General features: G+C 43.7%; 1 protein-coding gene across 2 annotated transcripts; it reads right to left on the bottom strand.

Moving 5' to 3' along the window:
- Positions 1-603: 603 nt before the first annotated feature.
- On the bottom strand, positions 604-19,299 carry adamtsl5 (ADAMTS like 5). Of its 2 annotated transcripts, none has more exons than XM_061246202.1 (13): positions 18,161-19,299; positions 13,329-13,401; positions 10,080-10,237; positions 9,115-9,175; positions 8,093-8,198; positions 7,489-7,616; positions 5,373-5,496; positions 4,304-4,387; positions 3,458-3,621; positions 3,165-3,372; positions 2,486-2,590; positions 2,264-2,353; positions 604-2,104 (listed from the first exon to the last, which is right to left on the bottom strand). In XM_061246202.1, the coding sequence occupies exons 1-13, from the start codon at positions 18,211-18,213 to the stop codon at positions 1,785-1,787; spliced, it is 1,674 nt and encodes a 557-aa protein (XP_061102186.1). In that variant the 5' UTR covers positions 18,214-19,299; the 3' UTR covers positions 604-1,784. The 2 variants fall into 2 exon arrangements, with proteins under 2 accessions (XP_061102186.1, XP_061102187.1); XM_061246203.1 differs by having other exon boundaries at positions 2,264-2,335.
- Positions 19,300-19,741: the final 442 nt, after the last annotated feature.

The raw sequence follows: 19,741 nt of genomic DNA, 5'->3' as shown, positions 1-19,741 counted from the left end.
AATTGCAGATTGCCATGATAGCTGTGACAAATTAAGGTATTTTTTTAAATATATTTTTAAAAAATGGTTCCTGTGTGATTTAATAACTACTATTTTCATATATAGAGCATGTATTATTTACTGCTTGAACTTTTGACCATGTTTTCTTGAAAGAGGATGAACATCTGGACTATATCTATGTGTCCTAAATCCACCTTTCTCAATTACAATAAAAACGAGGTTAATTAATAACAGTCATAATTTATCTGATCTAATCCTATACAAGTAGTCAAATTAATGGTAGGTTAGATAGAGAGGTGTGTGACTAATTTCTCCCATTCCGGGCTAGTTCCTCCAGTTCTCACTGTTCCCAAACCTTAGGATGATTTAGTAGCTATATTAGAGGAGATATAAATATAAATATTAAAAGGAAAGTCAAACATTCTTCTGCTAACATAAGCTTTCTTTATTGAGAATTAGAATCACCAGTGTTTTGGCTATTGTCATTAGCAAGGTGATTCAGGAAACAGTCTAAGACATATGTGCTTTTCTAATTCTCTTCTAATACTGATTGAAAGAAGAGTGTGAGACCTTCCATGTTTATATTTTAATGAGTTGGTTTGGAAGGGTTAACAACGTGTATTGATTGTATTTTTCCTTATTTCTATAAATGATGTAAGGGACATTGGAAACCGTTACATTTGAAGACGGTAACTAAATTATGGTTGAGCACAGTTTGGAATCTGAACCTAATGCAGATTCCTATGATTCAAACATAATCCACATGGGGAAATAATATATATATAGATTGAAGGTGTGAAATGTGACAAATCTACCTCACATAAGAATCATCTTCAGTAAAATGTATTTTTTATATTCCAAAAGTATATCCATAAAATGAAATACATTGTTAATCTTTTAACATTTCTGATGCAAAACACAAAAATACTGTATAAATTCATGTAAATGATTATATCCTTTGGCCTTATAAATACAATACATAGCAACACATACTGTCATTTTAAATATAAATGGAAGGGGGAAAAGATCAAGGGAGGATATCTGAAAAATAAACATATTTCAATCAACACACACACAGTAATTGGCTGGTGTCAATCCAGACAGGTAGCATTATGAAGTGCTGCAGAAGGCTTCAGTTTGAACAAAGTATGTGACTGCAACTCTGAGCACAATTCTCTGCTCGTCTTTGGTATCTGAGGTTTAAAGGTGGCTCCATTTTATCACCACCTAAAGTGCTATACCACGTGGTCAGACAAGCTGCTGCAGGCTCAGGGTGACGTCCATGTTTTGGAGTTTTGCCACTTCCCAGAATGAAATAATCTCCAATTTCCATTGGGCCTTGCCTGACATTTAACAGGTAATTGTTTGTTCCCTTGAGGATTCCAGCAGTTACTTAAGTAGGTCCAGGGTCTGACTCTGGAGACAGGGCACTTCACTGTTAATGTTTAAATGTTTAGCTCTGTCTAACTGAATGAAAATTTAACACCATTTTTTATAAGTGCAGTGTCTGCTGTGTGTATGTGTGTGTATTTTTGTGAGTGAGTGTGTGTATGTGTATGTGTGTGTGTTTGTGTGTGCGTGTGTGTGTGTGTGTGTGTGTGTGCGTGTGCGTGTGTGAATGTGTGTGCATGTGCATGTGTGGGTGTGTGAATGTGTGTGCTTGTGCGTGTGTGTGTGCGTGTGTGTGCATGTGCGCGTGTGTGTGTGTCTGTGCATGCCTGCGTGCGCGTGCGTGTGTGTGTGCGTGCGTGTGTGTGTGTGCGCGTGTGCGTGGTCAGTGAGGTTTAGCTTGTCCTCACTCCGCGGTTACTGCACACTTCCTCCAGAGGGCGCAGGTGAGCGTCCTCTCGGGGCCGATAGGGCTGGACATAGCTGTCCTCCTCCAGCAGGATGCGGTTGAGGGTGTGCTCGTAGTTGATATGGCGACGGGCCATAATGATGTACTGGCGGCCTTCATCGAGCTGTGGACAGTCACAGACGTTGGCCACCCACAGGAACTCGCGGTGCTCTAAGCGAAAACGGTTGCGGTAGGTGTGGATGATATGCACGTCGTAGCGCGTCTCCTCACCACGATGCTGCTTGCTTATGACCTTGGCCCGAAACACTGACAAGCACAGGGATACACACAAACCGTCCATGGACATGAATCAAATGACCATTCTGATTTACGTTGTCTGTAACCATTGAGTATTTGTGCAAAGCAGGTTGACATAAATAGGTTGTCTGGTTCCTAGAAATATTTTATTTTCACTGAGACACTCACCAAAGTCCTTTTGGCAGTACTGTCTCTGGCGCTCACCACGACCTCGAACCTTCCTGCATTTCCCACAATTCCCTTCAGAGAAAGTGTTTACTATTTACAAAGAATTACATTGTTAAAAGTCATTCAAAGTTGATTTCTAACCATCTCTATCAGAAGCCCTAAAACCACAAGGTTTTGCATGGCAGGTGGGGTGAGGGTAAAGCGATACAGGGGTGTGCTGACCTGGACGGTACAGTCGGGGGAGCTGGTTCCGGCGGGTCTCATCCCTCTCGAGGCGGGGCTGCGGGTGTTGTGGAGGGTGCTGAGCAGGCCAGCCGCCTGCAGGCACTGAGAGAAGGACACAGCGTTAGGCCACTTCGCTACCTAGCAACAAGCTCCCATCAAAGCAGCAAACCCCCATTATGTCACTGAAGATTATAATCTCAACTCAAACACCCAAGCTCTACAAAATAATGACCATGGTTTTCATATTGGTTTCTTTCGCTAGTTCTAAGAATTGGAAGAGTTGGGAAAAAAAGAGAACTTTCTGCAATATGTTGACAATTACTTCCTTGTTCTCTGTAATATACTAAAAAGTAGTTGCCCAGATCTGAGGAAACGAGTAAGCATGTAAGTTGGCAGTGTCTGCCTTTTTTCCGTTTCCATTTCCATTCCATTTGTTTATGGTGACACTGGACTGGACACCAGACACTTTCCTGAAAAGGACCAAATATCTTACTGAAGATGTTCTGAATTCAGTAACAAAATGATTGGTAATATGAAGGAAGGTCTAGATAGACAACTTCATCGCACTTCAATTTAGTTTATAAGCCTCACATCACACAAATAGCCCATGACAAAGGACAGCCCAAACAAACATTGATAATGGACTCCATCATAGCAAACACAGGCGCAGACTTACCCCAGAATGGCCTTTGGGTGGCAGGGGCCCTGCTGGTAGTTGTAGTGGTGCTAGTCGTGGTGCTGGTAGTTGGCAGGTGCCACGGTGGGAAGCTGGCACCGTGGTGTGGCTGGCGCAGTGGGCTCCTCCTCCCATGATGAAGGGCGTATTGATCAGGAGGCAGCCAGTACTCATACTCAATCCCAGAATTCCTATCAGTGGCCAACACCTGCAGAGATATCATTGGATATGGGTTTCATATTTGCAGCAGTAGAGTGGAGTGGAGGCTTCACCTGAAATCAAATGGTTCTGACCATGATATGCAGGTCCTCCTTAGTGGGACCTGGGACCTCAAAGCTCTCCCATTTGTCTGAGGATCGCCGGTAAACGAGTTTGGTTCCAGCCACGCTGTACTCCCCGGGAACGCTGATCTTCCAGTGTCCATTGATGACAAATTGGGAGCGTCCATCTTGGAGTGCTGTGGGACAAACAAGTCAAAGGCTGTCAGGCCATTCCTTGGCATCTTTCCACATTTTCCATTCCATTGCCATTTCTTATACACACTGACAATGCTTTCCGGGCAAGCTGATTTCCTTAGCTCCCAGCTAATGCAGTTGGGTGGGTGCTAGATAAAACAATATTAAAGATAAATGTATATTCGAGGTGTAATGATGTAATGATATTGGTTCATGCCCATTTATACTCAGTTCTCAGTAATCAGTGCATTATTTCAGAGAAATAAGGCTTTTCTAAGGCATATTGTTTTACAAAAACTATTTGTATGATATATTTTACAGTAGGAAAATGTTATCAGCATTCCAAATTTTCCACCACCTGCCATCATGTGGAATACCCACACACCCAGCCATCTGGTGGCTATTCCGTTTCAAATCTTATTATTTTTGTCCAGAATGCTATCAGCCTGTGGAAATGAGCCTGGGTGTTGCTTTGCTTTGAAACACCCATCACCCAGTTGGATGTCCTCGGAGGGGGAACGGAGGGTAGGGGTTACAGGAAGGGGTGCTATCATCAAAGGTACAGGCACTCTAACCATGTATATGTTTGTCAAAACTGAGAGCAATGAGCATACTGAAATACTGACATACAGTAAAACACTATTCCATAAAGCAAGTACAGGAAAGGTCTGTGATGCCTCTCACCTAGGTAGTTCCTGCTGTTGTCAGTCACTCGAATATGAGTTGCCCCAGCAGGAATCATAGTGACTTCATTGTATCCAAGGGGGCCTGTAGAGAGACATAAATATAGACAATGTGAATGTTTCACTGGGGTCTATATTATCCAAAAACATGTTGAAATCTCTGTTGGTACAAGCCACATCATTAAAACCCTGTGAAGTGTTGAGATACTCTGGTAGAGACACATAATTGGGGTCTACAAGGTCCTGGTTGCACTTGTGCTGGAGGCTTTGTGACAGACATGCAGTGTGGTGTTGAGCTGTTGAGTAAATTGCCCTGCTGTGATGTGCCCTGGTCTTTTGGCTCTTGACTGGCCTGCACAGCACTGCGCTGGCAGCTTGAAATGACTTTTTCTTCATTTGCAAATACAGCTGCAGGAGAGAGGAGAACGGGCTTTTCAAACGTCTGAACAAAGCCACCATTATCGCCTGTCCTCTCTCCCGCTCGATCGACAGATCGCACCGAGCATTCTCCCTCTGCCTACACAAGGAGTGGTGCAAAGGGGCTACTGTTTCAGAATGGGGGCAGCCGTCAAACGAGACGCCAGAGGTGTCGGACACTCAGTCACTGTCCTAGAGGAAGTACTTGGGTTTACAATTCTGTGGCGTTGAGCCAGTCCTTTTAGGGTGTGGGGCCTCCGTGCTGCTCGGCTGAGTACACAGCAAAAGAGTCATCCGAGCAATGCCTCCTTGTTTTCCTTTACCTTTTCATGTTTGAAATACAGTGTTTGCATTCAATGTGCTATTCTCCGATTGGCTGTATTACTCCCTGGAGACCGGCCAGTGTCGTGGGCAAAAGAATAACACCTTGTTCACCACTTGTGATTAAACACTCGACACCTACTAAATGCCACCTGTGATATTCTATAGCTTGCCGAAGACTGCCATTTACCTGTGAGTAGGAAGGCTGCAAGAGGCTCCGGTTATTAGAGTGACAAGGGCATTATGTTTTGTCTCTGTGTGGTAATCCCCGTGGCCATTCCAGACTGTGTGATTAGAGCTATGGAAGTGCATATGAGGGCAGCAGTACTGACCAGTGTTGTGCCCATTGTCCTGGTACACATTGCGGTGCTGCAAGCAGGTGGTGTTGTGTCCACCGCACACCATGCAGGCGTCTTCCTGCTGCTCTGAGCCCAGGATCAGGTCACAGCCTGGCTTCTGCAGCGTAACGGGAAACGGAAACCCTGAAGTAGTCTCACCTATGCACACGAGGCGGAAAACTTCAGCCCTGTATTTTACTTTCTTTGGTTTCAGCTGGACTTTTCCCGACTGGCAGGCACAGGTACTGGGGCTGCAGTGTCTATAGTAAGGCATTAGCGGGGAAGCAGGAGTACAGTATGTTCTCACTCAGAAGCGCTAATTTGAGGTCATAAGCTGGCACAAAAGCAGAGCTCCACATATAATTATCAAAATGTGCTGCATGCTGTGCTATTCACTATAGCCGCTGCAGTCTTCCAGGGCAGTGAGCACAGCCACAGGGGAGGATCACCGTTCCCGTATCACAGTCTCACAGTCATGCTCATGTTCCCACAGGGGAGGGTCACTGTCCCCGTATCACTGTCTCCCAGTCATGCTCATGTTCCCACAGGGGAGGGTCACTGTCCCTGTTTCAGTCTCCCAGTCATGCTCATGTTCCCACAGGGGAGGATCACTGTCCCTGTTTCAGTCTCACAGTCATGCTCATGTTCCCACAGGGGAGGGTCACTGTCCCCGTATCACTGTATCACAGTCATGTTCATATTCCCACAGGGGAGGGTCACTGTCCCTGTTTCAGTCACATAGTCATGTTCATGTTCCCACAGGGGAGGGTCACTGTCCCCGTATCACTGTATCACAGTCATGTTCATGTTCCCACAGGGGAGGATCACTGTCCCTGTTTCAGTCTCACAGTCATGTTCATGTTCCCACAGGGGAGGGTCACTGTCCCCGTATCACTGTATCACAGTCATGTTCATGTTCCCACAGGGGAGGGTCACTGCCCCCATCACACAGTCATGTTCATGTTCCCACAGGGGAGGCCGGCACACAGTGTCCACCCTCCACAGGAGGAGAACTGAGGAGCTGAGATAGACTGATAGCAGGCTCTACCTGGCCAAGGAGAGACAGAGACACAGGGGTGTATGGGCCATGACCAAGTGGAGGCCATTTCTGAGGGAGCGGGGGTGGGGTTCAGACGGAATTCCTCTGCAGGTAAGGAGGATTTCTCTGTGGCCCATATATCAGGCTGGCGAACCGAGGTGCCAGTGTCTCTCTGCCAGATCAGTAACTCCTGCGCTGCCATGAAAAACAATCAAGGAGAGGCTTTCCAGCATTCCCCTCCAATCTCAGAACATATAATTAAGCACCCCCCCTCCCCCCATTACTCTCTGCCTCCCAGTGTGTGCACAACAGGATATAAAGAGACGCAATATGAGGCGGTGTATTAGTGTTTGGGAGGCCCTGAGGCTCGTATGAGGAGGGTAATTATACAGACCTGGGTGACAGCAGCACACCCACAGAGAAAAGCTTGGTGGGCACCGTCCTTCTGTGAGTGCCACAGGTCTGCGGTCTGTCAGCCACACAGCGGCCCACATCAGCTGCCTTCTGCATCTGCAACTTCTCCAGATCAGCTACTCCCTGACCTTGCCCAGTTCCAGAAATGCCGATGACCTCACTGCTCGTAAATCCCCCCTCCGTCCTCCCCCAGACACGCTGTTTAATCATTAACAACAGGCCGCTTCTTCAGTGAAACCCCACCTCGACCTTTAGGGCAGAACTACGGCTTCAGTCACCTGTAGAGGGACGCTCAGTAAGACAATCCATGGTAATCCATCAGAATGGGCAAAAAGTTTGGGGCTGACAAAATGCTTCCCACATAGAAACAACGGTGGTGGTAGCGGTGGTGGAGGGGAGGGAGTGGGCTGGATTCTCAGGGTATTTAGTTAAGATTTTGTGAGAAAATCACTAAGATTATTTTTTTCATTAACATCCAAAATGTCAAGTTTACACGTGTTTGTGTTTACTGTGCAACCTTCAGCACTGCACGACAGCACGGACTGTTCTGCCAAAACTCCCGTTGGAAAACAGGCAGAACACAAGAACCAGGCATGACCAAATGTCTCGGAGCACGCTACTTTTTCATTCCCTTGTTTACTGCGCTTCTTCACTCACCAGGCAGCGGCCGTTGACGCAGATGGCCCCCGAGTCTTTCTGGCAGGACGTACCGTCCAGAACTCTCCCAAAGTTGTAGTAGAAATTGTGTCCCAGGGCAAGGCAGCTGAGCTCACATGGGTTGGGACCTGAGGGAGCGCGAAATGGTCGAAAGAAACAGACAGAGAAAGAGAAAAGGTTGGAGGGAAAAATTAATTGCTGGGAAATTGAACACAGCTAGGACTAGGTAATATGACACCCAGGCGTATACCAGACAATGGGAGCAATAAAGATATAAACTTTAATTAAACCTATGGGCATTTAGTATACCTTACTGTATATCTATAGGCATTTACTTTTGTGTTCTTGCTGTCAAATTAAAATCCTTTGCTGGTACAGTATGTGTTTAAACTCAAACTAATTTTTTCCAGGGTACTCCTAATTTATTTCAACCTCTAATTTCATACACATGTTAAACGGGAATTTTGAGGTAGAGTACTGATGTTTTATTCAGAGAGCAGCCCTGGGCAGCCTTTAATCTCACACAAATGGGGCCCTTTCTGTCGTAGAGGGAAGATGCCACTGAGGGCTCAGCACACAGGAACAGGGGTGCAGTCCCACTCACCTCCAAGGAAGGTGGTCCATTTGTAGCGATTGCTGGCCACCACAGGCCTGTCGTTGAAAGCCTTGCACTGCAGTTCCCGAAACTCCTCAGAGCCTGGGGTACACTCCTGTGCAAACAGACCCAAAGAATCCTGGTTCTGTCCCATCCAGGGAAAACAGCCACCACACAAACACATGCACACACAGACACACAGACACACACACACACACTCACTCACTCACTCACTCACACACGGACAAACAGACAGATGGACACACAGGCAGGCATGCATGGACAGACACACACACACACACACACACACAAATATACATACACATGGACGGATAGACACAAAAGCACGGTTGCATGCACAGACACACACACACACACACACACACAAATATACATAAACATGGACAGATAGACACACAAGCACGCTTGCACACACAAACACATGGATGGATAGATGGACGGACACACAAGCACAAACACACACATACACACAGCATGTCTCAACCCGCTTTGGGCATAGAATCAGCTGTCAGCTGTGTTTCGGTCAAACACTCCTGGGAGCATTGATACACTCAATGCTGACTCATAGTCAGTCTGTATCCACAAACACACCTTAAACCTGGCTAGATCACCAATCGGTCACCATGGGAGCCATGGAGCTTCATGAGAAAATGCGTAAAAACCTCCAGTTCCACTGTGCCCTTTCCCATCAACAGTGTTGGACCAGAGGTTCATGACTGTAAACAAATTCTACAGGCGTCTGAAATCTATGGACTATGGATAAAAGTAGACATCATAATATAGATATCTTTTTAAAGTATCTAATAAGTCAACAGGTCTTAGTGCATACCTAAGTCACTGTTTTCATGGTTTAAATTGACATCACAATCCTGACAAGTCAGGCGGTCCTGAATGCCATTCATCAAAGGCTTCTGTTATAAGTGGAGTAGAGGGATTACACTGATAAGAATGGCTTCTGTCTAGCTCTCTTGCTTCGTTGTTACAGTGCCTGGCAGAATCTTTTTTCTTACCTTGGAGTTACAGATCTTGTACTGTCTGGGGTCCCCTGGACATGGCCCCCCAACGGGGTTCCTGGGAAAGGATAAGAATGAAATACTCTGACAAAGATGTGTACTATGCAGTGAGAATGGGTTGTTCCTGGGAAAGGATAAGAATGAAATACTCTCTGACAAAAATGTGTAATATGCAGTGAGAATGGGCTGTGGTGCATCTATCCGCATCAAGACCACCAAGACTTATTGATGGAACAATAAATGTACATTCCTCTTCTCAGGTTTGAGTGCTTCAGAATAAAATGCAGAAAGGCTATGGAAAGAATAGGACATAAAGCAATCTCTATGAGCTGGGTAATTATATGGTTATCATGCCTGTTAAAAGGTCTTTTGATGCTAAACAGATACGACATTCTCCAGTCCAGGCCTACAGGCCTACAATATGTTAGGTCACTCAATGCAAGTAAATGAAAATATGCATTATCAATTAATACATTATATGGAGGCTCAAAATGACATTCATCAAGTAAATTTAGGAATAATTTAAAAGTAGTGTATTGTCTAGGACACCACTTAATGGACTGTTGCTTTATAACTGTGACAATACATTGTGTATGGAAAGAACGATTACGTTACATTACGAGCCAGAGTGACTAAGGATTTTTTCCCCCATCTATGCAGCTGGACACTCCAGCAGTGTTTTACCAGGGGATGAAACCTGCAGCTTTAAGGCCAGTTCTTTAAGAGTGATGTTACACTGCTGCCCAGTCCAACACATGTGGAAACAGTCCACATGATTGACTTTGTGTCGAGGCCACCCCTGGGTCAAATATGTAATATGTAAATAATGTAACTGTTTATAGACACGGGTAAACATGAGAACAAGTTTGAATTAAAATAGTTAGTGATCAGCAGGGCTTTTACTGGGGTCTCTACGGTTAAGGTATTTTTGAAAATACCTGACCCAGGTCTGGTGTCCTTACCTGGTGAGGCAGGTGCGGGTTCGAAGCGAAGCCCCGCCCCCGCAGCTGCGTGAGCACACTGACCAGCCGCTCCAGGAGCCCCACTCGTTCCTGAAGTGCAGCTGGCGACGGGCACGCGATGGCCGCCCCTGACGCCCACACAGAGAGGCCACAGATGACTGGACCGGGGAGGGAACGCAGGGGCAGGGAGAGGAAGAGAGAGGTACAAAATGAACGGACGCAGAACTGAAAAATGAGCTTTTACCTGTAAAATACTCAGCTCACCTTTAACCCAAATACTGTCCAGCGTAACTACAGCCCCTTAGCATCAGTCCTGGCCCATGTACAAAGATAATTTAATAAGAAGCAACCTCAAGTTACTGACCCCCCCTCCTCTTATAAAGGTAGACAACCTCCTTTTCTGCATTAGATACACCAACAGTGCTGCAACGTGGACATCTAACTGTGTCCCAGGGATAGTGCTATGCTCCCATTTGTAGATTAGTCTTTGGCATTGTTCTGAGAACATGGGCTAAAACAGGACCATGAGGCTGTTTTCACCAGGTCCAAATCCCCTCAGATCCTGCGTGACCCTTGGCAGCAAAGTGCTCAGGGCTCACTTGTGCCCTGTATCACTGGCACCCTCAGCGTTGATTAAAGTACCCGTGGGAAGCACATTGTTCAAAAGCGCCAAATAAAACCTACAGCTGCTTTTTCACATAAACCTAATTCACGCGCAAACACTATACGCAGGTCAGTGACTGTAAACATTACAAACATCATAAAATGATTTGCGGTAACAAACAGCACATTTCTGGTGCATTCCAGAGTCTTCCCCTAAAGGTGGATCTCACTGAGAAAGGTTCCCGCTCATCTTTCACGACAGAGGCAAACAATCTGTCAAAACAATCCTTGAATTTAACCCTTTAATGGTAATGCTCCAGGACATACAAGCTACACATTAGAAGCAGACAGCCTACCTCTGTGGTTTTGTTAACTAGCAATTTCACAACACAGCCATAGCAAGACTACTCTGAAACTAACTGTGCAAAAAGTTAGGATTGGACATGCATTTTTTACATTCCGTCAGATACATGAAAGCTGTTATTTCACTCTAATGAGAGTATTATTCACAGCCTGCATGACTGATGGGGCTCTGGAGCTGTGAAGAGTTAATGACACACAACTGCACCATGCTGCCCCAGCAGTGCTTTCACAACTCTGCCTACCATTTCCCCTACCACTGACCTGGAATTGCCCTCATTACTGCCACAGAGACCCAAATTAGTGTTGATGACAGTCAGAGAGGGGGGCGAGTTGGCGTGCTGGATTAACAAAATGACCTTTCACCTATGGAACGCCAGGTTCCCCACCCCTGTTCTTAGAAAATGTACTCTTCGAAAACATGACCGAAGAAGGAGAGAAGGATTTAGAGTAACGGGGGACAGAGTAGAGACCTCCGCATTAAGGAAAAAGAAGATCTGCTCCCTGAATACAAATGTACCCGCTAAGAAGGCGATGTGGTATTCAGTCAATGCTGTTTTGTAATCGAATAAGCATGGGAAAAGGAAGAGGGATGGAGGGAGTGTGTGTGTGAGAAAGAGAGTGTGAGAGAGAGAGAAAGAGACATGAAAAATGAATGAAAGCTGTGAAATGATGTTGGCGGCGGTTGATGGACAAGGCTAGGCTTAGTTTGTTGAGCCCAGAGGCATTTGGGGAATGACAGAGACAGCCAGCAGATGCCGAGAACACAGCGGTAAATCTAAATGTCCTTTGCTGCCGTTTATAGCACCTTCTTTTGAACCAGCGCCTTGAGCAGTGGAGGGAACCCGAGAGGGAGTGGCTCAATGACTTTGACATCTCCGGCCAACTATTTGTAGAGAATGGAATTCAAGGCGAAAGTCATGCTAATAAAAACATAGCCTCTTTGTCAGTGGTGAGCTTCATACCTCATCTCTCTCTGGACATGGATATCTTTTTATCTCCGCAAAGCCTACAGCAGCCCCTTTCCTCAAACTTACCTTGACAACACAACAAACTCTGATGAAAGATGGCAGCACAATAGTGAAGAGAAGAGAAGACACTGTGCAACTTGAGACTGAAGGAGAAGACCTACCACACTTTCAACCAGCATACCATACAGCCCGATACTGTATCTCCTTTATTCTGAGAGCCTTCTTAAAATAGCTCATTGGTAAAATACATACATCATCTCCTTAACCTGCTAAAAGGTTTGCAAGGCTGACAAATCTATACTAGGTAATAGTTTATAGAAGAGTAGGGATAAGGAGGGGTAATCCTTGAAAGACAAACATGATTAAATTAAAATATAACCAAGATTGAAAAATAACCACACTAAGCTTAAAAAACATACTGCCATCATGAAGAATTGGAAAGAGAACAAGCAAAAATGAATTACAAAACATTACAGACAGTAGGTGGAAGCAATACTATTATGAACACAGCTTCCAAGCTAGCAATCCTAATAACTTAACCCCAGGTGCTATTAAGTCAAACTAATAAATCTGGACGGACATGGACAATTAGCAATAAAAAATCCCCCCCTGCTGACAAGGGTCTGCACCTGTCCTTGAAACGCATACCTTTCCTTCATACAGAACCCAGTGACTTACAGAGCTATGAATCCAAAAATACCTTTTATGTGCTTTAAAAAAACATTCAGACTTTCAAAGTTCAAATTCATGCAAGACAATGTGAGCACACTTCAACAGTTCTGCTATAGCGGAGTTCTCAATGAAATTGGTTCCTTTCAACAGCCAGTCAGGCACTCACAGGCTTTTAGCTGTCATCGGTGAGAGACATGCCTGTGCACTGATTGGCACTAGTTCCCCTGTATTACAGAGAACCTGAAATGTGTGGAACAGATACAAAGTGCAATAGAGGAGTGTGCTCAGTTGAGCTGTACAGCTCCTCGTGTGGGTTGACTCAAGATGCACAACCAGATCATTCAAATGGGAAATTGAAACTCATTATAGCCAAAAAATTACAAAATTACAAAATGAATGCTGTGTGAAGAAGTATATGCCGACTGTTTTATTTTGGAACACTTTAATCTATTCCACATGTACTTCCAAAATTTTCTATGCTCTCTATCTAAGGCTAAAGACTTCCTTGCAAACATACATTTAGCATAACAAAGTAGAAATCTCTCTATATATAAGTTGAACATACAAAATACGACGGCAATGAGATTTTCATATCGTTGCCATCAATTTCAACATGTTGGTAATGTGAACAGAGTTGTCTTACATGTTGGGATGACAGGCAAACTGGGGAGACCAAGAAAGTTATGAAGGTCAGAACCACGCACTGGGACAGCCTCCTAAAACCAGAATGGAGAGAAAATAAACAGGGTTAGTCAATTATACCCACGCCCCTCTGAGATTTAATCAGTGCGACAGAGATGGGAGGTCACTTTGAGCCCACTTAGTGGAGAAGTCCTGGCCCCGGGTCACAAGGAAACCATTAATAACAACAAATAACCCAGCCAGACCCGACATGGCAGCAGGGCCCCTGCTGGGAGGGCCAAGGTCAGGAATTCTCCCCCTTCCCCCAAAGCTGCGGATCACTAATACCCACACCCGAGGAGAAGACGGGTTCACCCAGCTCCCAGCCCCATGAACTGTCTGCAGCAGCTAGCCATCACAGTCAGCCCTGCTGCTCTCCAAACGCCAAACGCCAACCTGAACCTTTGTGCGGCTCCAGTTCTGCCGTTCTCAAAAGCCATTGAATGTCTGAATTAAAATGTTGTCTTCCCAAAAGCATCACTCCTGCAACCTCCTGTACACTTTGGAGGAACGGGAAATTGATTCTTCTGATATAATCTGACTGGGAAAAGTCTGATAGGGTATATTACTGTAAATAACAATGTGACATCTACTCAGGACCATAATCGAAAAATCTTTTGCTAGTATTGTGAAAGAGCAGGTGGCAGACGGTGAACCAGGTACGCAAAAGTCCTTTAGTCAGTACGGATACTCCAGGGGAGGCAGGTGACACACAGATAGACAGATACCAAATCCAGCATTCATCAAACACTGCACTGCTGGAGAGGAAATCCCACAGCCTTAGCAATTCATCTGAAATGATGAAGACCACACAAAACACTGAGTCACTAAAACCGTAACACATTCAGTCATTTCACGGAAATGTACCAATTCTTGGAATATCTCATGCTTCAACGCGCCAGGGGCTAAGAGTGTTCAGTCACTTTGACCCGGCTGCTCCCAGCTTCTGATGACTAACAGAAGTTAGCTTGCCCTTTGATACCATAAAGAGGAGTGCATCTTTTGTTTTCCATCTCTCAAGGCATGCACTCCCTGGTCTTGCTTATCATCTATGGGCCCATACGGACCTGAGCCAGAATGCTTATTTTGGCTGGGGCCCAGGTCAGTAACCGCCCTGTCCAATTAAATGATACACATCGCACCCCTACACTAAAGTGAGCAGCCTTCCTTCTTTGGGACTTGGATGTCTGGCCTTGAACAAGCAGGGTGCCTGGGGTCTGCTATGCGTGGTGTGCTGCTCTAATCAGGAAAGCCCATGCACGGCTTGCCTCCTAATGACTGGGGCCATTCGCTTGTGTCATTTGTCAAGAGGAAACCCTCATTAAATCTACAGCATCTCAGAATTGCCCTGTTTGAGGAAATTGCAGCACATTAGTAAGTGGTTGTACCAGATTGGAGAGTCTGAGTGGAAGTGGAATGGAAGTGGTTTTAATCAATGATCAGCATGCTTATGGGAGCACCGCATACTGCTTGCAAGTGAACGCATGCAGGTATGCATGAACGTACGCAGACACATGAACATGCACATCAGTGTACGTACACATGTCGTGAAATGTTTTTAAACTTCAAACAGATTCTGTATTGTATATATTATGATTCTTATTTGAACTCAATGACCACTATTAGCATAATTAAATGAAACTTTAATTATTTGTTAAATTGAGCAATGTAAGACACATAATGATATTCACTGACACCTACGCAACAACCAGAGTTGATACTAATTGCATTTTAAACTGATCTAAAACTGATATAAAGGAATATATGCTGTAAATTGCAAACTCAATGCAAGCTGAGACCGACCAGCAGTATGAAATTCCCCTGAAGGAATGATGATCATGAAAACAAATAAATAAGCACTTATTTTTAGAAGCAGCAGACCATTGTGTTACCAAATAACATTTTACTACTTGAAAAACAGTATGTTTTAAGGAACAATTACTGTACTGTACATGGATAATGAACGATTAGAACATCTTCAAAAAGTGCCAGGAAAATAAATGAACTGCCCCAGGGCACGTCTGAAGGGGCTGCCTCCCAAAACTTTAAAATGTCAGCACTGATGTCTGTGATAGTCTACCTGGCTGTCAACTGGAAAGCGCTGTGCAATGCAGGATTAGTCATTACACTCATTGTAAAAGAATAAGTATGTTAAGGGGCAACATGGCTCAGGCAGTAAGAGCAGTCGTCTGGCAGTTGGAGGGTTGCCGGTTCGATCCGCCGCCCGGGCTGTGTCGAAGTGTCCCTGAGCAAGACACCTAACCCCAAAAATGCTCCTGACGAGCTGGTTGGCACCTTGCATGGCAGCCAATCGCCGTCGGTGTGTGAGTGTGTGTATGAATGGGTGAATGAGAAGCATCAATTGTATAGCGCTTTGGATAAAGGTGCTATATATAAATGCCAACCATTTACCATGTTGTCTATTCAATGATCTTTAGCTATCCCTGATAATGTTAACTTCGGCTAAACAGTGAATGATTTGTTGAAATAATGGCAACATGCAGGGTGTTCAGATCCCAGAGATTCCTCCTCAGTACAAATGCTATAATGTAAACTGTCAGTTATCTGCCTCCGTGAGGTGAGGCATAGTGGCTCACAGCTGTAGAGTACACAGTGCAGGTGAGAATGTGAACTCTGACCCCGGCAATGTGTCAGCTGCAAAGACGCAGCCTGGCTATGCTGGAGAACGGGGCTCTGGGGACCAGATACTGTGAAGGAAAAACTTAACAGATTACAGATGATTCGCTTTTCCAGAACCTGGAAAGGGCAAGAGGTAATCATATTGGCCTATATATTCTCTGCTCGGAAGAAGGAAGAAAATGGATATACTGTGACTTCACTAGACATGCATAAGATAAATATATGACAAGTCTTAATTCTTAATTATTTTATAGTTTATTTAACAGGGACAAATGCATACCACATTGCTTTATATATAAAATACAAAGTAGATGCCATGCATACAGGTTTCTAGCCCGGGCCAGGCTTTTTAAAGTTAAAACAAACTTGACATTTGCATTTGTAGTCATTTGTAGTAATACAATGGATAACTGCAAAACCTCCACTTAAAAATCAAGTTTCTACATTTTTGGCCAGGAATGGATTTTGGGTAGTTATATGCAAAAATGACATGCCTCCATGAATTATCAATGGGCCTGAGGAACATGATATAAACACATGCTGTCCCTGGTAGAGAGAAGGCAATATGTTTACCACTACTGCAGACCGACAGTCATAGTAATCTAGTGAGAGAACTGGTCCATAGAGCCCAATCTAAACTGCTGTATGAACTGAGCCACTTCACTCAATTTATTTTCTCCCAAATTATTTTCTCCAAATAGAGCTCTGTAACTCAAAGCATAAAATGACTGTCCCGCATAGACTGCCTACCATAGCACATGACCAGGAAATTAGAGTGTTAACATATGACTTCAGTTCAAAAACAAAGCTTTTAAGTGCAATGTCAAGTTTGATATCCATGACCTAGTACCCTTTTCAGAATCTCCATTGCTTCCAGAGAAACTGTATCCAAGTTCTAATTTAAGGTCTTTATGCTTGTCAGCCCAAAGTATAACCCATGACAGGAATACTGACCAGAAAATCGATGATTCATTTTGGCATTCAGAGAGGTAAAAATGCATAGACAAAGATACACAATGATGTTCTTGTAAGCAAACCATATACTTCTTGTGCAGGCTTACTCTGTGTGTGTGCGCGTGTGTGTGTGTGTGTGTGTGTGTGTGTGTGTATGTGGGTGTGTGTGTGCCTACTTAAATTTCAGTACGCCTTACATTGTTGTGCCTAACTACACAACATCTATGAGTGTAATGGACAGTGTGCCTTTTGCTCAAAGGACTGAAATGCAATACAATCTTAATTAAAGGATTGATTACACGCCATTAATATGCGGGGAGCAACATAATTGAATTCCGTTCCACTGATTGCGATTACTCTGTACTGGGTTACAATATTCCTTTATTATAAAGTGTGGGCAGCTTTCCATTGCAACATCTGCAGGCCGTGAAACGGCCTTCTTTTAAGCATTTATGCATTCCTTTTGTAAGTGATCAAATACGACCCAATCCATTGCAATTTACACAGTTCAAAACGACAGAATCAAGAGTCTTCGTGAGTTCATTAGAATGTATTTACATTAGCATAAATATAGATTTGGAGGCTAACAGTGCTTCAATTTCGTGTTGATCACTTTAGAAGCCCCCATATTTGCCCATAGACAGTGTTATACAACCCAGTTTATCCCTAATAAACAATCCAGACAGTTTGATAAATGAGCAGGAATTCGTCTAATTTGTTCCTGCAGCCTATTCTATGAATACTGGATGCAAAATACGTTACTTTTATCAAGCGATTCACATGAAGCAGGCATAAACCGCACAATGGGGTTAAAACTGTTCAGGAGATGGTGCTAGAGACGTAAGCTGTGAAAAATACGCGTCTAGTCTTCCTCAGCCTTTTCCAAAAACATCATGTTCGCCTGCAAGAGGAATTCTTGACTGAATCATATTTTCTCAAGGTTCAGAAAAGGGTAACCGTACTGTCATCAACTAAGTTTGCTCAGTAATAATTATTAGGCATATACCCCAGTTACTTCTTGCAATAAACAGAGTTATGTCTTGTCTTAATTAATCATCGTTATGAAAACATACTGACAGCCAGTTATCACTCCCATAAATCAATGTACATAGGCCAAAAATAGCAATGTTGCTCAGTATACATGAAATTACACTAATGGTACAAATTGCAGCAAATTATCCAGTGGTAGGTGACGCTTACCTGGTTAATGGAAGTGGCATACTCCTTGTCAGTTGCGGCAAAATCGCTTGCATTTGATTGTAATCTTTTTTAAATGAAGTTATATTCTTCTAAAAGATTCATTGTAAATACATACTTTTCTTCATAATCAGCTTCTATAGGTGTAGATAAGACCAAAAAGAGCACATCCACCAATTTAAACCCAAGAGCATCTATATTTAGCAAAGGTTCATGACAATCCATTTTAGCCTCTTGTGGGAAGATTTAAAGTCTTGTTCATTTGACATCGCAGGCAAATTTGGAATAAATAGCGACCTCCCCATCGGGACAAGTAAATCCCATTAAATAGCCGGGCTCAAACAGAAAGCTTCTCCACTGAGCATTGTTGTAGGCTCCGTTGGAGTAACGAGAACTCTGAGCGTTCAATATATTTACTATTTAATCATTTTCATCAAATATCATGGTTTTTTCGCCATATCACTGAAAATATCCACGACCAGAGGGATTTATTCTTCTTCTCAAAAGTTTCTGGTAGGCAGTGTTACTGGACACGTGGACGAACTACGAATATCCACAAGAACATGTTTCCATTAAAACTCTTGTTTTTGCTTTTCGGCATCCCTTCGAGTAGGCTAAGGCTACTTCAAAACGCTTCCAAATCTTTCAGGTGGCGTTGCTGAAGTTGAAGCAAACTGTACATGCACGTGCCCGGAACTCAGGTGGGCGATTTGAGATTAGAGATCCGATTGACTTCACTGTACAGTACATGAAAGCAAAGGGCAAGCAAGCAGGCGTACAAATCTGTTCGTTGTCCAGTATTACATGTTGTAATTAAATATCTTCGTATAAAATATATATTCGTGACAGCGGGTGTGCTTTCCTTCCATAACCCCTTGAAGTCACAGTTTGGCCCTGCTGTAATTCCAGAGATTGTTTGATATCGCGGATAAGAATAAGTTGCCCAAGTGAAATAATAGCTCCACCAGCACCAGCAGATCTTAATTCCTCAGTATTGGAGAATCTTCGATGAAAACACTCACTTGTGTTAATCAACAAAGGATTCCAGATCATCAATATGAAATAAAGCAGTTCACCTGCCGTTGCGGCGTAAAATCTCTGTTCAGTTCCAGCGCAGAATAACTTCTGTTCTGTTTGCCATAGTGCGGAGTTCCGGGCGCTTAGGTCCGTCAGATCTGTCAGCGCAGGTATGGGATAGGCTTCTTCCCTCCTCATTCATCAACGCCCATAATTTCATAACTCTGGTACTATAAGTGTATATTATAGACGATACACGAATCATCCTTGGCTCCTGGATGCAAATAAAATAGATTTATTAAAATAAAATAATGAAAATACAGCATGTAACTTCAAATATCTCTATGACAGGTAGCTAGATGTTTCAAATAGTCTTTTCTACATTTCCAGGAACCAGATTGCTATTTTATTTATTTATTTATTTATTTATTTATTTATTTATTACCTATTTTTCTCACATTTCATGTAAGTTCTTGCTATATTTACTTTTTGGGTGCATATACAGTCCGCTCCAAAAGTATTGGAACAGCAAATTCAATTCCTTTGTTTTTGCTATACACTGAAGAC

Source organism: Conger conger, chromosome 6 (assembly GCF_963514075.1).
Source record: "Conger conger chromosome 6, fConCon1.1, whole genome shotgun sequence".
In the NCBI taxonomy this organism is placed as follows: Eukaryota; Metazoa; Chordata; class Actinopteri; order Anguilliformes; family Congridae; genus Conger; species Conger conger.
This window is presented reverse-complemented; position numbering and strand designations above follow the sequence as displayed.